This window comes from Melanotaenia boesemani, chromosome 3 (genome assembly GCF_017639745.1).
Source record: "Melanotaenia boesemani isolate fMelBoe1 chromosome 3, fMelBoe1.pri, whole genome shotgun sequence".
NCBI classification, from domain to species: Eukaryota; Metazoa; Chordata; class Actinopteri; order Atheriniformes; family Melanotaeniidae; genus Melanotaenia; species Melanotaenia boesemani.
Genome location: NC_055684.1, coordinates 36,131,857 through 36,159,063, shown reverse-complemented (window position 1 = coordinate 36,159,063; position 27,207 = coordinate 36,131,857). Strand labels below are relative to the sequence as shown.

General features: G+C 41.8%; 1 protein-coding gene across 1 annotated transcript in view; it reads right to left on the bottom strand.

The window, feature by feature from the left end:
- Positions 1–27,207, bottom strand: part of LOC121635434 (synaptoporin) — a 33,207-nt gene extending 6,000 nt beyond the window's left edge. Inside the window, exons 1-3 of the mRNA XM_041978575.1 lie at positions 26,955–27,207; positions 26,715–26,780; positions 1,331–1,455 (exon numbers count right to left, since the gene is read on the bottom strand). Coding sequence (XP_041834509.1) covers positions 1,331–1,455; positions 26,715–26,780; positions 26,955–26,972 — 209 coding nt within the window. The 5' untranslated portion in view covers positions 26,973–27,207. The remainder of the gene's footprint in view (positions 1–1,330; positions 1,456–26,714; positions 26,781–26,954) is intronic.

Genomic DNA, 27,207 nt, shown 5'->3' with positions numbered 1-27,207 from the left:
CCGCCTCCAGGTGGGGGGACAGGTCCTGACTGTTGTTTGTGCTTATGCACCAAACAGCAGTTCAGAGTACCCACCCTTTTTGGAGTCCTTGGAGGGGGTGTTGGAGAGCACTCCTTCTGGGGACTCCCTCATTCTGCTGGGGGACTTCAATGCTTACGTGGGCAATGACAGTGAGACCAGAAGGGGCGTGATTGGGAGGAACGGCCCCCCTGATCTGAATCCGAGTGGTGTTTTGTTGATGGACTTCTGTGCTCGTCATGGACTGTCCATAACGAACACCTTGTTCTGACATAAGAGTGCCCACATGTGCACCTGGCACCAGGACCTGATGATCGACTTTGTAGTCGTATCGTCGGACTTGCGACCGCATGTTCTGGACACTCGGGTGAAGAGGGGGTTGGAGCTGTCAACTGATGACCACCTGGCGATTCGCAGCCGAGTGTGAAGCGGCTGGGATTGAGAATCAGCACCTCCAAGTCCGAGACCATGGTCCTCAGCCGGAAAAGGGTGGAGTGCTCTCTCCGGGTCTGCAATAGGGTCCTGCCCCAAGTGGAGGAGTTCACGTGTCTCAGGGTCTTGTTCACGAGTGAGGGAAGGATGGAGCGGAAGATCGACAGGTGGATCGGTGCGGCGTCTGCAGTGATGCGGACTCTGCATCGGTCTGTCATGGTGAAGAAGGAGCTGAGCCAAAAGGCAAAGCTCTCGATTTACTGGTCGATCTATGTTCCTACCCTCACCTATGGTGACTGAAAGAACAAGATCGCGAATACAAGCGGCCAAAAAAAGTTTTCTCCGCAGGGTGGCCGGGCTGTCCCTTAGAGACAGGGTGAGAAGCTTGGTGATCCGGAAGGGGCTCAAAATAGAGCCGCTGCTCCTCCACATCGAGAGGAGCCAGATGAGGTGGCTCGGGCATCTGGTCAGGATTCCTCCTGAACGCTTCCATGGTGAAGTGTTCCGGGCACGTTCCACTGGAAAGAGGCCCCGGGGAAGACCCAGGACACGCTGGACGGACTACATCTCTCGGCTGGCCTGGGAACGCATCGGGATCCCTCCAGATGAGCTGGTGAATGTGGCCGGGGAGAAGGAAGTCTGGGTTTCCCTGCTTAGGCAGCTGCCCCTGCGACCCGACTCCGGATAAGCAGCAGAAAATAGATGGATGGATATATTAGATTATATTATTAAATAAGGTTTGTCTAGCTTTCCTTCAGTTTGACTTTAATGTACTCAAATAAGGGTTAATGAGACTTTGAGACAAGAGCTCACAAGTTTAAAGAAACTGGAGTAAAACTCAGATCATAGTGACAGTCAAGCACAAATGAACTGCACTCACCTGAAAGGATAACCAAAGTCGATGCCGATGCTGAGGTTGCTGCTTGCCTTCTCCATGCAGTCCACACTGACCCGCAGCTGCCCTGAGTAGCCACCACATGTTGCAAAAGCAAAAATGGCAAAGAGCTGCAAAACCACAAAGAAAACATCATATAACTCAACATGAACTAAGGGAAACTTGTCACAGTTGTGTTGCCACATCATTTCGGAGTAGAATTCAGACTCACTTCTTCACATCCCACCTCTGAACCATATCTGTCCAGCTGTATAGGTTTTACCAGGAGGAACATAGAGAACAGAGACAGCTTTGACTTGGGAATTTGCTGACTCATCAGGAGAAAGACAGTATGCTTGGTTATCAGCAGGAGAAGATGGGACCTACACACCAGTGATCCAGACCACACTATCATCCAGACCATGTGTGAGGGGGCAGAATTCTTTAGCACAACATTGTAAAGGTAGATTTTAATCACAATGGTTACTAAACACACATGTCCAGAATGTCGCACAGGTCCAGTGTCAGGGCTCTTAAAGCTTGAATGAAAGCCTACAGTGCATGTCTGTTAGTAAGAAAATATATTTTAGTTAACGATATCATCACACGCTTCACCTTGTTGATAGTCTCATTGCTACTGTCCGGCAAAGTAAACCTTGGGGCTCTAATCAGAAATAAAAAATATTAGAAAGTGCATCATCTTATTTTTTTTGTGTAGCCTATATTGGCATTTTGTTCATGCTAGTTTTTTTTTTTTTTACAATGTTTTCTATCTTCCTGATGAACATTACTACAATATTACTGCACTACATATCATCACACTGACTAAATTCCACATACACTGAAGATATTTTTCACATGTAATATGTAACTATACCGATATTAAGTACAAATTTATGCAATTTTTTAACTAGATTAATATATTATAATGTTATTAGCATATATTAATTTAATTTGTGGCCACTTGATGGCAACAGAGCAACATTTACAACCAACACTGTCAGTTTGGTGTGTTGGAGCAACACTTGTATTGAGCTGGTGTAAAGTTAAGTGAAACTAATTTGGACACAGAAGATTTAAAACATCTTGTCCGTGCAAAGCAGCTCCTTGATGTTGATGAAGGCTATAGGAAAGAAGTAAAACAGTCATATTGGAAGGTAAAAACAAAACAAAATAATACAATAAGGGGTTGAGATATTTTGTGTGGCTCAGATAACCTGCAAAGTCATAGCCTTGTCACAGAAGATATTTTGGTGTGCCACTGTGTGAAAGTGCAATTAGTGATGACAGAAACTGACAAAGCTTCTCCAGTTTTAGGGCCTTGTTTTGTGCCTGCTGGCTAGCTGTCACTATGGCGGCTTCATCATCATGAGCCTCAGACTTTACACATAATAATTTATTTCATTACTGAAAATCAAGTTTTAAATGTCTAGTGAGTTGGATGCAGTGCCATTAATAGAATAACAACACTGAAACAATTTGAAATGATCCAACTAAAGGGCAAATAAAAACCAAGAGTTTATATACAGATTACAGGGGGAACTACAAAATACGCAGGAAGTGAGACAATCAGCAGAAGAAATGATGTGTGACAAAGAAGCAAAGTAAAATGTAAACCTTTAAAACTGTGGAGTCCCCCCTAAACAAAAAAAACAAAAAACAAAAAAACAAACAAACAAAAAACAAAAATACTTAGGTCACAACTAACTATTAACAAAGTTAATACATGAAATGAACAGCAAAGCACTAATCTGCATGCATGCACCCATAGCATGGAGACATGTATATATATATATATGTATATATATATATATATATATATATATATGAAGCTCCTTGTAAGCTTAGAGAATAACCAAGCTAAGATCCTGTGGGACTTCCAGATCCAGACCGACAAAACGGTAATGACAAGCCAGCCGGACATTGTGGTGATGGACAAACAGCAGAGGAAAGCTGTTGTGGTTGACATTGCAATACCAAGCAACTGCAACATCAGGAAAAAGGAACATGAGAAACTGGACAAATACTAAAGCATGAAAAAAGAACTTGAAACCTGGAAAGTGAAGGCAACAGTGGTGCCTGTGGTCATCGGAGCACTTGGGGCAGTAACCCCCAAACTGGAAGAGTGGATACAGCAGATCCCAGGACAAACCTCAGACACCTCGGTCTAGAAGAGTGCAGTCCTAGGAACAGCAAAGATACTGCGCACGACCCTCAAGCTTCCAGGCTTCTGGTAGAGGACCCGAGCTTGGATGGATGAGAGACCGCCCACGGAGGGCGAGGGGACAGTTTATATATATATATATATATATATATATATATATATATATATATATATATATATATATATATATATATATCCATCCATCCATCTATCCATCCATCCATTTCCTGCCACTTATCCAGAGTCGGGTCACGGGGGCAGCTGCCTAAGCAGGGAAACCCAGACTTCCCTCTCCCGGGCCACATTCACCAGCTCATCCAGAGGGATCCCGATGCGTTCCCAGGGCAGCCGAGAGATGTAGTCCGTCCAGCGAATCCTAGGTCTTCCCCGCGGCCTCTTTCCGGTGGGATGTGCCTGGAACACCTCACCAGGGAGGAATCCTGACCAGATGCCCGAGCCACCTCATCTGGCTCCTCTCGATGTGGAGGAGCAGCGGCTCTACTTTGAGCCCCTCCCGGATCACCGAACTTCTGACCCTATCTCTAAGGGAGAGCCCGGCCACCCTGCGGAGAAAACTCATTTTGGCCGCTTGTACTCGCGATCTTGTTCTTTCGGTCACTACCCACAGCTCATCGTCGATCTTCCGCTCCATCCTTCCCTCACTTGTGAACAAGACCCAGAGACACGTGAACTCCTCCACTTAGGGCAGGACCCTATTGCAAACCCGGAGGGAGCACTCCACCCTTTTCCGGCTGGGGACCATGGTCTCGGACTTGGAGGTGCTGATTCTCATCCCAGCCGCTTCACACTCGGCTGCGAATCGCTCCAGTGAGAGCTGAAGATCACGGCCCGATGAAGCCAACAGAACCACATCATCTGCAAAGAGCAGTGACCCAATCCTGAGGCCACTGAACTAGATCCCCTTAACACCTCGGCTGCGCCTAGAAATTTTGTTCATAAAGGTTATGAACAGAATCGATGACAAAGGGCAGCCTTGGTGGAGTCCAACCCGCACTGGAAACGATTCTGATTTACTGCCGGCAATGCGGACCAAGCTCTGACACCGGTCGTACAGGGACCGGACAGCTCGTACAAGCGGGTCCGGCACTCCATACTCCCGGAGTACCCCCCACAGGAGTCCCCGGGGGACACGGTCGAATGCCTTCTTCAAATCCACAAAGCACATGTAGATTGGTTGGGCAAACTCCCATGCCCCCTCAAAGACCCTGAAGAGGGTGTAGAGCTGTAGAGCTGTAGAGCTGGTCCACTGTTCCACGACCGGGACGAAAACCACACTGCTCCTCCTCAATCCGAGGTTCGACTATCGGACGGACCCTCCTCTCAAGCACCCCTGAATAGATCTTACCGGGGAGGCTGAGGAGTGTGATCCCCCTGTAGTTGGAGTACACCCTCTGGTCCCCCTTTTTGAAGAGGGGGACCACCACCCCAGTCTGCCAGTCCAGGGGAACTATGCCTGATGTCCATGCGATGCTCCAGAGGCGTGTCAGCCAAGACAGCCCTACAGCATCCAGAGCCTTAAGGAACTCCAGGCAGACCTCATCGACCTCTGGGGCCTTGCCACTGAGGAGCTTTTTAACCACGTCAGCGACCTCAGCCCCAGAGATGGGAGAGCCAGCACCAGCTACCCCAGACTATGCTTCCTCATCGGACGACGTGTTGGTGGGATGGAGAATGTCTTCAAAGTATTCCTTCCATCACCTCACAACATCCCGAGTCAAGGTCAGCAGCCCCCCCCCATCCCCACAGTGTTGACGGAAGTCCCCCAGCAGAACGAGGAAGTCCCCAGAAGGAGTGCTCTCCAACACCCCGTCCAAAGACTCCAAAAAGGGTGGGTACTCTAAACTGCTATTTGGTGCATAAGCATAAACAACAGTCAGGACCCGTCCCCCCATCCAAAGACGGAGGGAGGCTACCCTTTCGTCCACCGGGGTAAACCCCAACGTACAGGCGCCAAGTCGGGGGGCAATGAGAATGCCCATACCTGCTCTGCGCCTCTCACCGGGAGCAACTCCAGAAAAGAAGAGGGTCCAGCCCCTCTCAAGGACAGTGGTTCCAGAGCCCAAGCTGTGCGTCAAGGTGAGTCCAACTATATCTAGCTGGAACCGCTCAACCTTGCGCACCAGCTCAGGCTCCTTCCCCACCAGAGAGGTGACATTCCACGTCCCTAGAGCTAGCTTTTGCAGCTGAGGATCAGACCGCAGCCGCCCAGCTCACACTGCACCCGACCCCTATGGCCCCTCCTGCAGGTGGTGAGCCCATGGGAGGAGAGGCCCATGTCACCCTTTTGGGCTGAGCCCGACCGGGCCCCATGGGCAAAGGCCTGGCCACCAGGCGCTCACCTTTGTGCCCCACCTCCAGGCCTGGCTCCAGAGGGGGGCCCCGGTGACCCAAGTCCGGAGAACGGAAACCTTGATCCTTGCTTGGTCATCATCATAGGGGTGATTTGAGCCGCACTTCGTGTGGTCCCTCCCCTAGACACCTGTTTGCCATGGGTGACCCTACCAGGGGCATGAGCCCCCGACAACATAGCCGCTAGGATCGTCAGGACGCACAAACTCCTCCACCACGATAAGGTGGCTGCTCAGGAGTATATATATATATATATATATATATATATATATATGTAATGTAAAATGAAATGTTTTAATTTAATTACATATTAAATTTTTTATTTATGCCTTTATTTCCAATTGTAATTGTGATCATCTATCATTTAATGCTGTATTTATGTATTTCATGTTGACACTTTTGTATTTCTGTCCAATAATAGTTAATAAAAGACACACTTAGGTAATTATTGATAAATGTAATAATTCATTTAATGTGTCGGTTCCAATTTTAATAAATTAATGACACATATAATTAATCATTTAATGAGTATTTAGGTATTTCATAGAGGCACATTCCTACCTCCACAGGCAGTCTGTTCTTACTAAGCCATCGCCCACCATTACTGTATATATCTGCTCTGCTTAAGTTAAAGTGTAGGAAAACATGGCGTCAGCCCCCCAGTGCAGATGACTCACCAAAATGTTTCCATTTTTCAAACTTTAAAATAACATTTGGGATTACTGGCAATATTCTTTTTTTTTTACATTATTAAGGCAGGTACTTATATCGGTAACATACTTAGCAAGATACGTAATAAAAATACCCAGCATGGAGAACTTTACTACATTGAAGGAAATGTTAAAAATGAAGCAAGAATATTTTAAAAGGATTAAAGGTCCCATATTATGCAAAATTCACTTTTTAATGGTTTTGGAACAGTCATACTGGTCCCCCCGCATGTGTAGGAGACCCGTAAGTGTGAAACTCTTTCAGGCGCTCTCTCTCCCCCCTGCTCCACCTCTAGGGAAGTAAGCGCTGAAATGAGCTTGTTTGAAAGCGTGTACGTTATGACGTCATAAGGGACAATAACCACTCCCCACAGAGCGATGGACCCGTCTACCGGCTCTCAAAGCCCGCCCTCTAAAAATCACCTAGCGCCCAGTGTTTTTCCCTCTTCGGCAACCCTCGTTAGCGGACATGGCTAAGCGACAGAAGCACTGTTCTGTTTGTGGCTGCATAAATTAACACGAAAACGTTTTTTTACTTCCATCCACTGAACCCACGAGGACTGAGTGGATTAATTTTATTTTTGGAGGAAATGTACCCGGAAAACTTCCAAAGGTTTTGCATGTCTGTGGCCAGCATTTCAAAGAGGACTGTTTCCACAACATGGGGGCATGGAAAGCAGGCTTCGCCAACCGTTTGAAGCTGAAGCCAGGTTCAATACCAACTATCCGTGACACAGCTGGAGAGGTAAGAGCTGGCAGTTATTTTATAGTTTCGGCCTTATTAGTCTGATAGCTTGAAAATATATTAACCTGTCAATCACCTCATGACGGGCGATGCGATGGGCGGAGCCAACAGCTGAGCTGCTCCACCAGGGTTCCGCCCACCATAAACGGCACATTTCTGAAGCTGCTAAAAAGAGGGAGGTGAAGAGAAGCCGCTGCACTCAAACTGAGGGTCGATTTGTCCATACCATGGCGGAAATATTTCATTTAGATATTAATGAATGGTCTCAGATTGGGAATAAAGTGTATAATATGGGACCTTTAATGGGACAGCTCATTTTCTTTGTTGTGAATGCAGATTAAATCCAAATGAAAGAAGTTCGGACACATCAGCACACTGACTACTGCGAGCTACAAATGAGTGTAGACCAGGCTGAATCACTGCTCATGCTCCCGTTATTGTTACATGAAGAGAAAAGAAGACAACTCTTCCTTCACACTCACATAAAAAAAAAAAAAAAAAAAAAAAAAGTTGACATTCTGGTAGCACTTGCTTCACTGAAAGCTGGTCTTCGAATACAAGCCGTGATATCCCGGGGCTATCTGAATCAGAAGACTCATTACAGCAGCAACAGTCTAAGAACTTAATATAAACAGTAAAAAAAAATTCACAGCACGTTTTAGGAACCGGTTGATTCTAAACTTGATCATTTGATAGATGTCTAGCTTTTATTTCTAAACATTTTCTAGAGAAAGAACATAGAAGTCACATTAGCAGCTTTTCTTTTGTATTCTTGCATAGCATCAGTAATTTAATAAATTTAAATTTACCAAACAAAACGAACAACAAAGGGTTGGCACAACACATGGTTAGAATAAAATGGAAATATATATGCAATTTCAAGCAACTACCTGAGCAAAAAAATGTACATTTTCTAATATTTGATCTAACAGATGAAACTGTAACAACACAGATGCATTAGAAAGACTCTTCTTGAATTTTTTGTGTGAAGTAAACTAGAAACTCTGACTTGGATGACACAAAAAAAATGATTAAATAGCCACTATGTGTCACAAATAAAAAAATATCTTGTGTTTGCTATTTAGATTTATATCCACAAAAAAAAAAAAAAAACTTTATGAAACCTTAACTAGGCTATTATTTATTATGAACTGTCTCCAATTAATTTGTCTGTAAAGTGGCACTATACAAATAAAGCTGACTTGAATTGAATTGGACAGTGGGCCTTGAGGACCGTTTTGCTATAAAGAATGCAAGAGTTGTTTTAAAGTTAAAACTACATGGACCTGAACCCACAATGATGACCAGAAGGTCAGTGGAGAAGAGTGTGAGGTAGCAGCAAACTCTTACCACATCAACAGTTAAAGTTCATATATTAACCTTATCTCACTCTGTGATCTTCCAGAGATTTTTCTAGGGAGCTGGCAAGAAAAATCTCTGCGGGAAGGCAGAAGCAAACCCTGCATAAATTTGCATCCTCCTGCATCACTCTTCTAAATGTCTCTGGAAAAAGGCTTATGTTGGCTGCACATTGATATAGACTTTGCTTGATCTTGTCTTTATATTTCTCTGACACTGTCTGCTTTGATGTGAAGAAATTTTGTCTATCACGCCAGACTACATTTCTACGTTTCTTTTTTGTTTCCACAGAATGAACACTGTGAACCGTACTGACAGGCTCAGACCAAAGTCAGGATCATTTAAATAGACATGATTCTCATTAATATAATCAAGATGATCATGCAACAAAAACAATCACACACATCTTCTGTCTGCAATATATTCACTTGCCAAATTTGTTCATATAAACCTCTGTTAGCCTCAAGAGTTCTCGCAACCACAATCACCATAATTAGAGCTGACTTCTGGTTAGCATGAACCTCCCCTCTCTCATATTGCAGGCAGCTGCACATACAGCTTGCCAGCAACTGGAGAGGATACATATCTTGGTTTTTAGTGAACCTCAGATCACTGAGATGGACTATCCACAATGATCCTGGGAACATTACTTAAGTGCTAGAGATTAGGTGTGTGCATGCCATCTTGTAGACCATTTTTACGAATAGTAAACCACAGTCCCACCATTTTATGCCTAAGTGATCTTCTGCAAAGTGTACCAGGTCCGAGACAAGAATGCTGTTCATTAACACAGGCCAGCAACACTAACACTCCAGACGTAAGTATAACTTACAATAGTGTTGTTTAACTTGTCTCGGTGTTTTCTTAAGAACATGACATCTGTGGGAGTTTAAGCCCACTTAGTAAGGGTAACTATAATTTTGCATCTCTGTAACTCCTAAAGAGGCTTAACTGAAAATTTGTCTGGTGTCTGTTCATCTAGTGCCAATTGGCACATTTACACCAGCTCTTTTGAGATCGGGTGAACCAATAGATCAGCAAGTTTTCATCTTCACTGTGTGTCTTGTTTTCTCCTTCAGTAATTCTTGATGCAGCGCCACCTCTGGCAGGGAGGGAAATACATTATTTAAAAGGTCAGGCTTGTTTAAGTATGTTGCCACCCCGAACTGAACCAAATCCCTAATCGCACCGAGTCTAGCGGACTGTCCTACTGTGAATACACCCTATGATGTTGAGTTCAGGGCTCTCTAGGGGGCAAACAAATTCCCCACTAATTATTCCTGTAGCAGCAACATGGAGATGCACACAGACAGGGAGCAAGTTGCCAACTAGAACCCTATGACTTCTGCATAGTTTTTTTGTTTTTATGTGCTTTTATTTTTAATAATTCTTACTTTTTGTGCTGAAAGTAAAATGAGACCAAATTTATGAAGGTAAAAATGTGCCAAAATGAACAAACTTGTAGATTTGATGTGAAAACTTGTAGAATGTAATGTGAGAAGTTACGCATCAAAAATCTGAACTTGTATGTCAAAATTTTCTGCTGTAAAGAAAACTCACACACATGTGAACTGAATTTGAAGTTACAGAGAAAAAATAGTCCATTTGACAAATTATCTTCCATAGTTTACTTGTAATAAAAATTTTTTTCAAGTGTTCATTTTGCTTTACAACCTCAACTTAGCGATTACAACTTCCTGAATCTGCTGCTGCAAGTCACAAATGTGCTCTCGCGAGTCACAGCGTGATAAAACTGTGGCCTGACTTTTGGCTCATTCCTTGCGAGATATTTGTGCCAAAACTAGCTTGTGTCTGAAGATGTGTGAGAGCAGAGGAGGGTGATGGTGTCTGAACCATAAAAAACAGGACAAAGAAGATGAGAGTTAAACTTATTTTGACCACTGCAGCTTCCTGTCTGTGTGATGTCATCTACACAGGCAGGGCTCAAGTCTCCTCTTGAAAGTCAGCAACAACAAAGAGAACAACAGAAACACTAAAGTTCTCAAAAAATTCTACCCTAATGCTTTAGAAAAAATTTAAAAACTGCCTCCATTTTTGGTGAAGAATTAAAAATAAGGAGGAGCATTGTCAGACAACAAGAGCAGCCTTTATCAACCCCCCCTACCCCCAGTGTTTAATAATGATTGTTATTGTGTTAATATTATTATTATTATTATTATTACTATTACTATTATTATCATTATAAGCGCTTGTTTAAGAGTACAGTGTAAGGACACGTTTATAGCAGGATAGTCCAGGGAACATGGTTTTATTTGGTGGGTTATTTGCAAAAATTTGCCCCTTCCTTTGCTTTGACGGGCTTTCACACTGTATTTAATTGATGTATACCAAACAGTGTGAACAATGTCATGCAGTTACAACAACTGCTGGATAGGGGGTCATATTCCCCAAAACAACCACTGACCAAAAATAAAGAAGAACGCAATCCAGCTCAGTGATTGGGGTTTCTGTTTTTACTTTGGTGTTCAAACCCTGACGCGACTTTCACCAGAATCTGTCCAGTATGAGCAGCAGGAGAGAATGTGAGATGTCCACTATGTTGACATCATGTCAACATCAATTCCTCTGTTTGGTTCAATGGATGGTCCATTTGCTTTCACACTGTAAGCAAACCGCACCAGCATTCACTCATTAGTGAACCGAGACCCACCGTTGCATGTTGACAGAGGTTCGCTTTTTATCTGCACCAGAGTGCGAATGAGCCTTCACACTCTGTGGGAGCGAACCGGGGGTCATTTAAAGCAGACCAGACAGCACCAGTGTAAATATAGCAAAAGTGTTTATCTGTGACATTATAGAAAAGTCAGACGTCAAAGGACATTTCAGCAACCACAAAAAAATATCAATGTCAGTGTGTTTTCTGAGATTTTCTTGTATTTGTTTAAAGGGTAGGTAGTTTCTGATAGGTCACAAGGGTGTGAACCACAACTGCAAAACATTTGTCAAGCTAATATTGGTCACATTGGACAGTATATTTGGTCCAGTTAGGTCAGCTGAGGTTAAAGCCAAATACTGGATGAAAGACAGTGGACTCTTTATACAATTTATGCTTGTTTCATGCAGCTTTGTGCCTCAGGTGAAGGCTGAATGCTGTTTACCTGACACGGTGCACAGCTGCAGCCTCGGCTGGAAACCCCTCTGCAGAGCATTTATCACAGATTCTCTGTCTTAAGCTTTGATTTGTTCTGAGATGAGACCACAGAAAAAAACATACTTATCAAATACAATTAAAATAACGCATACACTCTGTACACTCAGACTGTGCTTATTTGAAAAAAAAAAAAAAAAAAAAAAAAAAAAAAAAACAGAAAAGTGAGAGATAAATACTCCTAATTATCACAGACAGCTGCAGATACACATCTCTCTCTGTATGTCGGTATATTCTCTCCTGCTGCTTCTTCTTCTGCTTGTGATTTCGGCTCGGGTTTAGCCCCTCTCATTTCTGGCAGGGGCCTTTGAACAGGAGAGCGTAGCATTGTGGAAGGAGGGTGGATGCTAAGCCCCATGCCCCCGTATGTTTATCTGCCTCTCCCAGCTGGGCTCCTCGGGAAACACGAGATAGAGGGAGAAAGAGAGGGGAGGGGGAAGAGCCGGTTACAGGGGAGCTCAGGAATGAAACCCGTCTGCAGTGTAAACAAAGCTATGAACCGTCTCATTTTGCCTTCATCTCCACTGACCAACATGGCACTGAAAATTAGTTACCTTGTGAAAAATCATGACATGATTTTCAAAGCAGTTGAACACTTTTTTGTTTTACACTTAAAAGATAAAAACATGACAGCTGATTTTATCTGCAGCCTTAAATGGTCAGTTGTAGATAATGGTTCTGTCTAGTAATGTTGCTAGCGAGCACTGGGAAAGATCAGAGCCTGGATGAGGATTATGAAACTGATCCACTGGCTTCAGGCTTGACCACCAATCATACCTACTGTCCAGAACACAGTGTCCACTGGAATGGTGTAGAATAAAAATTAACTAGTCATAGAAACTATGGGAAAAAGCAGAGAAGTCAAAGACTGACTAGCTTGGTAAAATAATGAATATGCGGTTGTAAAATAAATTTAAAAAAAGAGGACAATATGAAATTAAATATGTTACTATCACAATAACTTGGTTTAGACAGAAGCAGAAATGACAGAGGGAGCACCAGTTGAGGAGGTGTGGATTAAGTTAAGCTGCAAAAGAAATAAAAGATACAGTAGGTTCACTGATGAGCTGCACTTGACATTTTCACCAACTTCCTCTTACACACCCACACCATTCACCTGCTCTATTCAAGATGATAGGCATTGATGCGGTGTCAAGTGGTTGCCTGAGGAGGAGAAAAACACCTCAGATGTTCACCCGTCCCCCTGCTGGGCTTATAGGAGAGTAAAAAAAAATCTAGGGCACTCTTTTTTAATCCAAAAAGAATACGTAGGATGAAAGAGAGTAGAACAGAGATTGAGGCATAGAGGTATGTCTTTCATTCTGCTTATCAGCAACTATATTTTGGAAATAAACAAATATAAAACTACACCAAACATGTGGATTTAGCCTTTCGAGGAAGGAAATACAAACACACACACACACACACACACACACACACACACACACACACACGCACACACACACACACACACACACACACACACACACACACATACACACAAAAACATTTTAAGTTTAAACATTTTCAGTATGAAAAGTATTTAAAAAAAGAAGCATTTTTTGCACATGCCACTTCACTGTAGAGGTTTAAAGTTGCTATTCAGGACAATAGACTAATACATACAAACCTTCGCCTACAGCTATGCACAAAGTTATTTAGGCATATAAATGAAGAATTTTGAAGCAAAACGAAAGTGTTGTCTATGAATGTTCTCACATTGGCTAATATTTTGATGGCATAATGCAATATTATGTCACACACACACACACGCACACACACACACATATATATATATATATATATATATATATATATATATATTTATATTCTAAAGTGAGTAGCAGTGTATTAGATGACTCACTGAAATGGCTAATTTACAAATATGCCATCATCAGCGACTATATTGGACAATATCTGTGAAAGTGTTACATTTTTTTCAGTGGGCTAACATCATTTGCCTTACTTTACAAATCTATGAAGATGCAAGACCACATTTTGCCTACAAGAGCCAATGTTGATCTACCAATGCCACCAAATATGAAATCATAATGTCATGCGCTGACATTTTTGTGTGTACAGACAGTATTTCTAATTATTTTGATGTCCATATTTGTATTTGCATGACTGCACATGTGACTCTGAATTAGAATAACTGGGTTGCATGAGTGTGTTGTAGTGTTCAAAAGCCTAGATATGAACATGCAATATGAATATATGTGAACAGAGAATAAAAATATCTCACTCGCTCCATTCAGGCAGAAGCATTAGCCAGGGTCGGCATATACACGTACACTAACACACACGCACTAAAAAACACACAGCGTCTCACTTGCTCTTAATGCAGCAACTCACCAATGTGTAAACATGAGCAATTTAACGCCAGCTAGTTGAGTACAAAACAAAATGACAAACACTGACCAGACAAAAGGAAGCACAGTGGGGCAAAGAGACATTCACATTTCAGCTTAACTGCTGCACAATGATGATGATGGGACTCACCCTGACTGACATTAGATATGGTAAACAACAGGAGCAATTGTTATAAGAGGAAAGCTTTGTCCTCCACAAATGTGATACTGTGATACTAATCTTGGAAATAAAGAGTACAATGATTCAAAAGAAGGCTCTCCGGAGATGCAACAAAATCAGTAGCTCTTCATGCCAAACAGCATGAAGAGCTGTAAAGGGTGCATTTACCTCTCCTCCTATCTTTCGTTTTTACCCAGCTGTAAGCTTCACTGACTAGAAGTAATTTTCCATTCAGTTTTATAACAGTTCCCTTCTTCTGTCTCCATCATGTCACTAAAGGCAGAGTTATACCCGTGAGGCGTCTGCGTGCCGTCGGCTACGGCGTAACTGACGCTGGTGAGTTTGCTGTCGCATTCAAGCGTAGGGGGAATGCGTCGTTTTGGTGTTGCGTTGCAGTTCCTCCTCCTAATCTAAAGGTGGCAGCATGGGTGGTATCAGGTCGAAGTTTTTTGATGTTCACTTCAGTTCGATAGGTATTTTCCGTTTTAACCCTCTGCTGCATGAATTATTACAAAACAGTACCACAATTTTTAAATAAAATATTTTACTTCTACAGACATGCACATTGATGTTTTTCTGTTTTTAATCTTATTTTAACTTTTACTCAGTGTATTGATTTTTCTATTTGATCTATGAAAATATTTATAAAATAATATCGTAATATAAATTTTCAATAAAAACACCTGGATCATTTTCTTGTCCTGTTAATCACTGAGGCAAACTTGGTAATAACAATGTAGTTATTCTTTATACGTGGCAGAGTGTTGGTGACTCAGTAATGTCCAATGAAGTTGCTAATGTACGGTCTACACATACATTTAGAAAGAGCTCGGAAAAAAAATAAATATATATGTGTCCTCTGTAGTGGACACTATGCAACAAACGGTTAAAGGTCCCATATTATACACTTTATTCCCAATCTGAGACCATTCATTAATATCTAAATGAAATATTTCCGCCATGGTATGGACAAATCGACCCTCAGTTTGAGTGCAGCGGCTTCTCTTCACCTCCCTCTTTTTAGCAGCTTCAGAAATGTGCCGTTTATGGTGGGCGGAACCCTGGTGGAGCAGCTCAGCTGTTGGCTCCGCCCATCGCATCGCCCGTCATGAGGTGATTGACAGGTTAGGCCTTAGCGGTAACTAGACGCTGATTACAGCGTAGTGAAGGATAAACAAACGCCGGAACACCGGAACCCATTCCTGAAGCCCCCATTACCGACCCAAACCGCGACGCACGGAGAACACAGCTAGCTACGCTCACCAATCTGATGCACAATGGCACCGGATACAAACAGTAGAAACAGTGACTTGGCTACATTTACAACAGTGCTAATATATTTTCAAGCTATCAGACTAATAAGGCCGAAACGATAAAATAACTGCCAGCTCTTACCTCTCCAGCTGTGTCACGGACAGTTGGTATTGAAGCTGGCTTCAGCTTCAAACGGTTGGCGAAGCCTGCTTTCCATGCCCCCATGTTGTGGAAACAGTCCTCTTTGAAATGCTGGCCACAGACATGCAAAACCTTTGGAAGTTTTCCGGGTACATTTCCTCCAAAAATAAAATTAATCCACTCAGTCCTCGTGGGTTCAGTGGATGGAAGTAAAAAAACGTTTTCGTGTTCATTTATGCAGCCACAAACTGAACAGTGCTTCTGTCGCTTAGCCATGTCCGCTAACGAGGGTTGCCGAAAAGGAAAAACACTGGGTGCTAGGTGATTTTTAGAGGGCGGGCTTTGAGAGCCGGTAAGCGGGTCCATCGCTCTGTGGGGAGTGGTTATTGTCCCTTATGACGTCTTAACGTACACGCTTTCAAACTCGCTCAATTCAGCGCTTACTTCCCTAGAGGTGGAGCAGGGGGGAGAGAGAGCGCCTGAAAGAGTTTCACACTTACGGGTCTCCTACACATGCGGGGGGACCAGTATGACTGTTCCAAAACCATTAAAAAGTGAATTTTGCATAATATGGGACCTTTAAAACAACAATGACGTGCAGTATGGTTCAGTGTCTTTATTAGCTTGTGGAAAAAAACGAAGAAATAATTCAATCAGCTTTTTATCAACTGGATCCACTGGTTATTGTTTTAAAAATGGTGGTTACCACACAAATTTAGCGAGAAAATCCAGATATCCGGCAATAGGTGATCCCAAACTGACCAGTCACGAGGGAGTACCTCCGCATAACCGTCTGCGTAGCAGGGGTACACGTCAGGCCTGGAAGAGGTGCGCGTCGAGCCACTGCGGACCAACGCGGCGCCTATGGCAGCGACGCAGACGCAGCGTGAGTGCCTTAAGGGTGCATTCACACCAGGATAGTCTGGGGGACTTGTTTTGATTGGGTTACAACTGTCTCACTAATTGGCCAGGACCGAAAACAACTCTTTCACTGCCAGTAAACTATGAAGAACCAATAATGTTTTATATTCTTGGTGTTTGTGTTGTTACTATAGTGGCCTGGCTCCAGAAGGGCGTCTGCAGTGATGCAGACTCTACTTTGGTCTGTCGTCACGAAGAAAGAGCTGAGCTAAAAGGCAAAGCTCTCGATTTATTGGTCGATCTACGTTCCTACTCTCACCTATTGTCACGAGCTGTGGGGGGTGATCGAAAGAAGGAGATCACAAATACAAGCGGCCGAAATGAGTTTTCTCCTCAGGGTGGCCGGACTCTCCCTTAGAGATAGGGTGAAAATCTTGGTGATCCAGGAGGGGCTCGGAGTAGAGTCACTGCTCCTCCACATTGAGAAGAGCCAGATGAGGTGGCTTGGGCATCTGGTCAGGATGCAGGTCAAAGCAGACCAGAATTCGCTTTTTGGTCTGCACCAGAGCTTGAACGTGCATTCACATTGCTCCAAGCAAACCGTACTATCTGTGGAAGTGGGCCAGGTTTTGTTTAAAGTGGACCAAACAATGAAAGTGTGAATGCGCCCTAAAAGACATATCAGTAAGTGCTCTCAAAAAGTCTTGGTTCAAAAAATGAATAGAATTGAACACATTAGCACAAACAAATTAACATTCAAGTTGGTGCTCCTGTTGATGCATCCACACACTTCAGTCAGACTGTGAAGTGGACCATGTAAAACACTCACAGTGAAAGCTTATTGTATGATGTACATCTAACTGTAGGGCTTTAGAGCAGGGAATAAATTTAGTGGTGTTTAATTACTGGTGTTTAATTAATTTAATTCTAGTTATAAAGCTCCTATAGATGAATGACCAAGTGTAAAGTGTCTGGTGTCAAAATATATTGCTAATTGGAAGAAAGAATTAGATAAGTTGGTGTATGACAACTGACCCTGTAAGATCTCATTACCACCTCGGCAAGATTATAACGGATGCTGATCTGGTTCTGGTGTTTCCATTTTGGAGGAAGACTGGACCAATCTTAGATGATTATTATGTCATAACAGATGACAGAAAAGACTTGTTTTTCTACAAGGTTTACTCTTGGTTTTATCTCCCAAAAAGATCAGTAGAAACTCATCCATGCGTTTGTCTTCAATAGGCTGTATTACTATAATGGTCTTTTAACAGGACTTCTCAAAAAGAGCATTAAACATCTGCAGCACATCCAGATGCTTCTACTAGTGTTTTAACCAGGGCTAACATCTTTACACTGGCTTCCAGTCAGTCACAGAATAGATTTTAAACCCTTCTGATTGTTCACAAATCCCAGAATGGTTCAGGCCCAGAATCCATTTGTGATACGTTCAGAGAATATAAACATATTCTCTTTATACTATATGTATTTTTAAAGCTTCTTCTGCACCCCACTGTAGCGCTTTTATTTTGCTAAACAAATACACTTGCCTTGCCTTTAATCTTAAAGGGTTATAATGATTTTGTGGTGTAATAACATGAATATGTGTGTCTGTGTGGCATTTCTATTTATGTATGCTCCTGCTTACATTGACCTCTACTGTGTCTGAACACCTGTGCTCTTTCTGAAACTATCTGTGCAGTGTGTCCTGTTTCATCAGACATGTCCAACTAAAGGAAAGGACAGGTTAACATTTTCCCCTCTGTAGCAAAAATGGCAAAGAGTCATCTTAGGGCTGACTGGGAAACAGAGGTCCAGTTCAGACCTGATGTGTCAGAATAGATTACATAAAACCCAGGAGCTCACCTCTGACTAAAAACCTACAATGCCAACAAGCTTTTTACATAAATCCCACCATAACCAAAATGTTAATCAGACCAGGTTTAACACATGTAAACAGAACCAATAATCTTATATGTGGAAGGGAAAAACCAACAAAATACCATTAAACATTCACAGTAAAATTAGTAAAAGTGAGTAAATATGATGTAAAACTTTTTTTTGCAAGCAACCTAATGTAAAGGTTAAAGTGATGGCTAAAACAGATTCTAAACCTTTTTGTTTTATTAATAAAATCATGTTTTCTGCTGATTAAGAGACTGGATAAATACTATATTCTGTGTGTTTAGCTGCTTAGTGACTTTTCCCATCGCAGGTGTCAGAACAGAGTAAATCACCAGAGTCACGTTGCAATCTTTCTTCTTTTATCCATTGAAATGCTTGCAGTATCTCATGCACTGCTGCAGCACTAGTAGGAGTGAGCTAAATTAGAGGACACATAATAAAATATAACAAAGACATTATGTAATTTCAGTGATTTTATTTTAGAAGATATAGATTAATTTAAAGACTCCTGGGCTGGCCCTGCATTAGATCTTTAGGATTAGCATAACATAACTTAAGAAAAACTAAAATCTGCAGTTTCATAACAGCAGCTGAAGAGTGTCTAGACACTATTACCACGAATTGCTGGAAATATTTACTAAATCTGAAAGTCATCTGTGCTCTAACTTATATGCCTCAAACAATTGCATAAAAAGGAGTTTAGTTTAAATGAATCCGCAAGCCATCTCTTTTAGGATCAGAATGTTTTCTTTTCTCTCTTTTTTTCCCCAACAGTCTTGTGTCCCTTTGTAAAAAGGAGGTGAGTTATTTTCGTGGTGAAAAACAGATCTCTGACCTGGCAAGTCTCTTGTGATATCTGTTAACAGCTGTCGCCAACCTCTCAGCATCTCCCCTCCACTTTCCCCCTTTTCCTCATATGCTTATGCCCAATGTTAATCAGGAGCATTGTGCAACAATCTACCAAAACCTATACTTTAACAGATTACCATAGTGATAGGTCAATGAAGAAATTACACAAAATGGAATATCTAAAAAGAGACAGAGAGAGAGACCAAAATACATGAACAGAAAGATACAAGTGATGCAAAAAAATGTAATCTTTGCTGCTGTTTTTGAAAATCTGTAATCTGCTGTTTGCACACTTCACTACTCCAGTGAATCAAACCTTTCAAATAACGTATTCCACTCCACATCAGAGGCGGCGCTGCATCAAGAATTGACTAAAGGAGACGATGAGACACACAGTGAAAAAGAAAACTTGTTCATCTATTGGTGACATTCAGGACAACTTCTGTTTCCACCATTTATGGCCAAAATATGGAGCTGTGTTCTTGCTTTGATCATATTTTTATTAGAACTCTTACCGAGTTCTTCCGTGTTTGACCACGAGACATTTCTCCCATTGCAGCGTGTATAATTTGGTTATGTTTACCCACAATACCCTGTGCTGAACCCATAATGCATTTTGTTTTGTAGTCCGCTTCCTGTATTTTGTTCACTTGAAGAGGACCAAGATTTGCATTTGTAGGCAGACCCTTCTTAAATATAACCCATCGGAGGAAGAGAGAAAAAGAAAGGGAGAACGGGACAGAGCAAGAGATAAGACAAGAGTCAAGATGATCCTGTCTTTCACTGGCTGGGGAGAGCTCACAGTGGAGATGGGATGCAAGATGGATGCTGAATTAAGGCCCATTTATGCGTCTTCTGCATAAATGGGTCTACAGGCCTAAAAGACAGAAGACAGACAGATGCAGATGGGCCTTTAAGGCTCATTTATGCTCAACGCAGAAGAGGGATACGCAGATGGACGGACAGTTTTGTCTGTCTTCTGTCTGTTTCGAGCATAATTTGGTCTGTTTTCAAGGCGTTTCAGGAAGCTTAGCTATCTGTTGCTTGACGCAGAAGACGGAGCAATACCACCGGAAATCGCGGGGTCAGTGTTGAGCAGAAAAGCTGACATGCGACCAGCAAAAGAAACAAACCAGAGAAGAAGAAGAAGACAAAAAAAAAAAAAAAACAGAAGAAGAATGCGCAAACTTTTGAAGAAAGATTTTATGCAAATGTTTAGGGTGTGTTAGGTGGTTGGAAACAACTATATAGCGACACATTACCACTGCTAAACGGTGTCTAAAACTGACGTCGGCTCGTGGTAGTGAACTCTGAACTAGCACTGCCTGCTAGTGGAGGAATTGACTTAACCATCATGAAAACGCAAAACACGCATGGAAGTATGAAGATGGCGACGCATGACAACGTTTGAAACAGACGTTGCTATTTACGTATGTAATGTATTTGTAATATGTATTTCTTTAAAATCTGAGGACACCCAGCAGGGCGGCCTTTCATCAAAGCTGGTTTGGGGCACAAAAGACTTAAGAGTATGTGATGATTTACAAAGTTTCAGGCTGTGCATGCAAACACCACCTAGTTTTATTTACCACTTGGCTTTTAAATCTTCATTTCCAAATGACATCTATAAATAAACTGAGTTAAATTTGAGAAGAGGACAAATATCACTAGTACTGCAGTTAATTGCTTTCAGTTCATTTATAAAGTCATTTTTCAATGACACTGTACAATAAGTTACAGTACATCGAATCATTTAGCACCTATTATTTTTCAAGCCCACAATTACTTGTTGAAGACTTTCATGTGGGGTGTTGAATTGCAGTTTAAGAAACATATGTGAAAATGACAGAAACATAATGGCATATTTCTGTTGCAATGTATTATTAGACATTCTCCCAGGAAGATATACGGGATGAGAATGACACACACACACACGTTTAATCACAGAAATCTGAAAATAATTCAACAGACGTCGCATGTGTGACTAAGAGGTGAGGAGTAAACCTCTACCTGGTGTGTGCACACAAACACATTTCTCTGGCCACCCCAAGGAAAACAACACTGGTGAACAGCGAGTCCTGAAGGTGACATCATTGGGTCAGATAGGAGTTTTGGCTGAGAGGGGGACCGTTACTCCTAAATTAGACTCATGATTAAGGCTTTAGCTCATGCTGATGAGTCACAGACTCATACTGTACTTGTAGAACTGCCCTGTGCCACATGGTTCAACAGCCTGGCAATGCTTATAATTTGCATCATGTGCTCAAGCAACTGTACGATTTTCCTCTCCTTTTTCTTCTTTGCATCTCTTCTTCAAACGCGCATGCATAAGCATGATGACAAAAACAGTGAGGAGTTTGGGCACATCTCAAAGGACAGCTTCTGCATGAGTTGATCAACGGTGGAGAGGAGGGGACCTTACAGCTGTTTGGAGCATAATATGCCGGCCACTGACAGCTTGCCAAACAGACCAAAAACCTACACACACACATACACTCACGCCTTTTCCTATCTTTGTCAGGGTCTACCATTGACATAACAGATTCTCTGGACTCTTACTTTACCACCAACCATTACAGCTGAATTCCAAAGCATAACCTACCTAACTATTTTTGTATCCCTAAAACAGGTTTCGGCCCTGAAACAGCCTTTTCAACTTGTACTTAGCATTTTAGTCTGTGCAAAGCTGCCAAAACCCACCAGTATAGTAGTTTTTTGCTTTTGGGCTTTGCAGATATAGTAAAACAAGACCACATATGCACAAAATGCTGCTAGCATAACTGAATATGAATATGCCTTATTCTGGTCGAGATTCAGTACTAACAATTGAGGAAACCTACTTCAACATATTCTTGACTAAGGTTAACATAACCTTTAAAGAAACTTTCTGCTTGTCTACACCACTAATCAGCCATACAGGCTAGGGTTCATCATCAGCAAAGTAAATGTTGCTGCCTAAACAAAAGTCTCCAATGCCCAGGGGGCATGTAAACAAAGCCAACATATGTCCTTTTACCTGTGTCTTACTGTGGGGAAGAAATTCATTGCAAGGCATTAGATCATGACATGATTATCATAAATATAGAAATTTGCGTAGCTGCCATGATTTACATTGTTTTACAGATGCTTCCATGAGAGTCATGTCCAAATAATGGGGACAACCAGTCTGACAGAACCATATACCTTGCATGCCTGCTGAAGTTCATGAGAACAATATTATATTTAAAAAAAAACAGTCCTGACCCCAGATTATCTGTTTGGGGGTTATAGCTATGGCAACAGTCAGCAATGGTAGCCTCTATCACTGGCCCCTTTAAAGAGCTTTGTTGATCTGATTGTTTAAGATTTGCTCATGAGGATGAAAGATTGATTTTTCATCCTATCACCTGCTGTGATTCTTGAAATGGTGTCCCAAACAGGCCTCTCATCTCCTTCAATATGACTTATCTAGTGCATCAAATAAAAAAAATAAAAATAAAATAAAAAAACACAGCCTAGCAACTGTAGGTGTTGCATTAATCAGACAATTCTGAAACATCTAACACCAATGTTTAGTTATAAATTGGTGTGGCCTTTGTATCATAATATCCTATAATAAAATAATATGTCAGGAAAAATATAATCAGAAATCTTTTTGTTAAAATCTAATCCACTTAACTGAATATTTTTTTAGTAAATTAATTCTAAATCTAAATAAATTTTGTTTTTATTCCTATTCTCTATTCTGTTGGCACAGCAGGTCCTTGAACACCCATATTACTTTTTTCGAAGGCACACAGAAATGGTAAGTAGACAGCCTTTATATAGTGCCTTGCTCATCTTGCTGATCAATTAAATGACTTTGCACTACAAGCCACATTCACCAATTCAAACACACACAAACACAGCCTTTTTTAGTCTTTAGTCAAGACAGGCTTAGAGTTTTTTTTTCTAGGAATAAGCTGGAAACAACTCCTTGCTAGGCCAGAGCAAAGAACCACTTACAGTATATTAGGGGCTGAGAGTGGGGTTATGGAGACCACCAGACCAGCTAAACATAAAGACTGTCGCATTTAAAAATCCAGAGCAAATGTAGTATTTAATTTGCTTAATTCAAGAGAGAATGGATATGAAGTGGAAGTAGTAAAGGAAGTACATGAGTTTTAGTGTTGGAGCCAGAGTTCTGGCAAAAGAAACTAAAAGATCACCCTTGGCTATGCTACTAATACAGAAAAGTGTGATGAAAATGCAAAAGGAAAAATTATGTCAATTTCTAGCTAGGACCAGGGGAGAGAAAATAAATGACGTGTGTGTCAATTCAGAATTAATCAGAATTAATCAGAATACTTTAGTCTTCATTTGAATTGTGATCTATTTCCAAATCAAACTCCCATCCGTGCAAATAGTACCTCAGGCTCTCAAGTGCCCACTTAATGGCCAAACCTTCTTTCTCCACTCTAGGATACATGGTGGGGCTGCAGTTTTCAACTGAGGTACAATATTGGCTGTTCTGCTCCAGGTTCTCCTTGGGCCAGAACCACTCCAAGGTCAACCTGCACCAGAAGGTGTTTAAGTCTGGACTTTTAAGAACAAGAGAAGAACACGGAATTTTTCAGTGTCCGGATAGCTGCTTCACAGTCCTCTGACCAGGTTATGGGAATTGCTGTGGGAAAACTCCCAGGCGGGTGCCAGCTAGACATTATGAAATGTGGATATGCAAGGGGTCCTGAAGATAGGATTCCAGGAATCTTGCCATGTTCAAGGCAGTGCTGAAGAAGAATAGAGATGGAGGTAAATGAAGCAAGAAGGATTCAGGTAATGTTCACAGCCACTGTGCTCAAAGAGGTTTCCACCTGAGGGAAACCCCCAGCCCCAGTTGCCTGGCAGTGGTCACATTAATGCACAATGATGTTTTCACACTAGGTTTTACCAAGGGAGTTTCCATGTCTCTCCAATCGCCACCTCTTCTGCCACGGCAGCCCACGACCAAGCAAGAGCTCACCAGGTCCAATCAGGAAGCCCAAATATGTAGAGCCCTCATGTTCCTTCTGACACCATCTGTCACAGGATTCTTTCCATTTCGTTCTCAGAGTTTTAAAGTTGTTCCCCAGTCAGCTCGCTGTCTGATTGGCTACACTCCATTCCACGTCATGATCCACACAGTCACAATTCAGGAGTCGTCAACTTTTGTCGTAAATTTTGTCGTAAATTTTAAACATGTTTAAAAATTTTGATTGTCAGCCACGACCCGCTTCGGAGCCGATTATCAGGACAAATTCTGTCTTAACACACCACAGACCAAATGATCATTTTATAGGAAAATCTTATGAGACTCAAGATAATCGAGCGTTTGCTGTCCTCGGTCGGGAAGGGGCAAAATCGGTTCAAAAACAGCCCGATAATCTTTATGTGTGTACCAGTCTTAGTCACATGACCACTGCTGAGCTGCATGTGCATTTACTAGAAGTAATTTTGCACCTGTAATTACACCACCACTATCATGAAGATGGTGTAGAATTATACACTTTTATAATTATACACATTATACTATAAAGTAGAATTATTTTAATTGCAGACATAATATGTTTACTTTTGCCATCTCATGATTTTAATATCCCCTGATACTGAGTAGCATTATGTTCCAGCTGGAAGTTACTTGTTGGGCAATGGTGGGAACTGGTCCATGCAGGCTTCTCACATTGTAAATGGCAAATAGTCTTATTTTATGGTAAACATTATATGGTCTTATTATACTTATACAGCGCTTTTACCAAAAGTGCTTTACAATATACATCACATTCACATTCACCCATTCACACATTCACACACTGACGGTGGCAGCTGCCATGCAAGGCGTTCAGAAGCAATTAGGGGTTTGGCATCTTGCTCAGGGACACCTCGACATGAGCTCGACGGGACATGACGACCACTCTACCCACTAAACCATGCTGCCATGTAACATGTAATTATACATGTTACAACTGGGTCATCAAATAAACAATTAGCAGAAATCAGAGTCTAATGTTGGCTTAATGAGGGCAAATGGCATAGTTGTAACATTTAAACTTTAGATAGTGGCAGAAAAAGTAAGATCACAGTTACACAGAGATTCCTTCTCTCTCTGGTGCTACTGAGAAACAGCCTAAAGAAAAAAAAACTGTGCCACTGTTGAGCTGCAGAATTAATCAGAATACTTTAGTCTTCATTTGAATTGTCTATATGTGTTTGAGCCCTCAGGCCAGCAGAGACACTGGGAAAGTATTCCTCTCCTGTAAAGACGGAGGAAAAGACAAAAAGGTGCAGCTAGGAAAAGGTCACATTAATAATGTTGGAAATGTGAGGAAACAAGACGGTGTGTGTAGGGAGAGAGATCACACATGCTTCTCTTCCCACACAAACACAAAGCACAACAAGAAGATAAACATCAGCAGCTATAATAGTGTTATCCTCATTGTGCAGATGGTGCTTTGGACCAGCTGCTTGTTCTTTGGCTCTGGCCCACAAACATCTTGGTTAATTAGATCATATACAAACAGCTGAGAGGAAATTCACCTTACTAATAAACATGTGGTTGCTTCATTTAAAATGTATATCATGAAAGTAGGGCTAATCCGCTCACCCCTTTGGAATTGAACAAACTAGAACTCTTCAAATTTGTAAAATTGGGGAAGACTCACGCACATAAGCACACACACACACACACACACCATCTTAGCAAAGGCTGAATACCCTCATGGCTAAAGTAATTTCTCTAAACTCACATCAAAGAAATTCACTTATCTGTTTTGGCTGCGGGCTTCTCTGTATTGTATTATAAACACGAGCGTCTATAACCCACACCCAAACAGAAAATGGTAGTAAAAGCTTTGATTCAGTAACAGCAAGGACGCCCAGTTCTTACTGGTGATTCCTGTTATATCATCTCACATGAGGTAAAATGGGGCATTTTGGTTTTTGTACAGGATGGGCACACGTAGTCATAATTGAAAAAGCTACAGTACATAACAGCTTCCACTGGCACCTAGTTCTCACGGAGCTGGAAATCCTTACATAAACTTAAGCCATTTAGTCACGGCGAAACGGATCACAGCTAAGATGATCGCGAGTTGGGTGTGGAAGAAGCACAAACACCTCTACTCCAAAAAATAAAAAGCCAACACATCCAGCAAAGTTTCACCGCACAAATACGAGAATTTGAACAAAACCAGATGTTTAGGAAATGTAAACAACAACAAGAAAAACCGTCAGCTTTAATGACAGCGTACATAATGGTTTGGTTTATTATATCATCATAATGCATTGGCATTACATAATTAAGTTATTGCATGCAAAATGTTTAATTTCAAACTCACCCATTCCAAAACACGGATAAATCCCAGAGGTAATTTGAGCACTTGAAATGTCCCAACAGATGCAAGCTGTAGAAAGACAAAGGGGGACTTAAAAACAAACAAACAAAAAACAAACAAACAAACAAACAAACAAAAAAAAAACAGAGGGACTAATTTCTAGCTCCAATTAACGCTACGCTGGTTAATTTGATGGTAATTATCTCCAAGTCATTCCTGCGGCAAAAGCTTTATTTCACTCACCTGGTTGGCGGTGTCCATGTCTGCAGCAGGATGCTATGTTTCTTGTTTGAATGGATGAGAACAACCTGAAACAGCAAGCCAAGAGAAGCGACTGATGTGTCCGTCGCGCGTAAACACTCAAGGGGCTCTGATTCCGACCACCACCGGAAAAGCCCGAGCAACCGTCATTTTAATTAATTTTTTTCCTTCATTGTTGAGAAACACAGTAGTTTGCCATGGAGACAGACGAGGATTGGCCCGTTGGAAAGGGGTT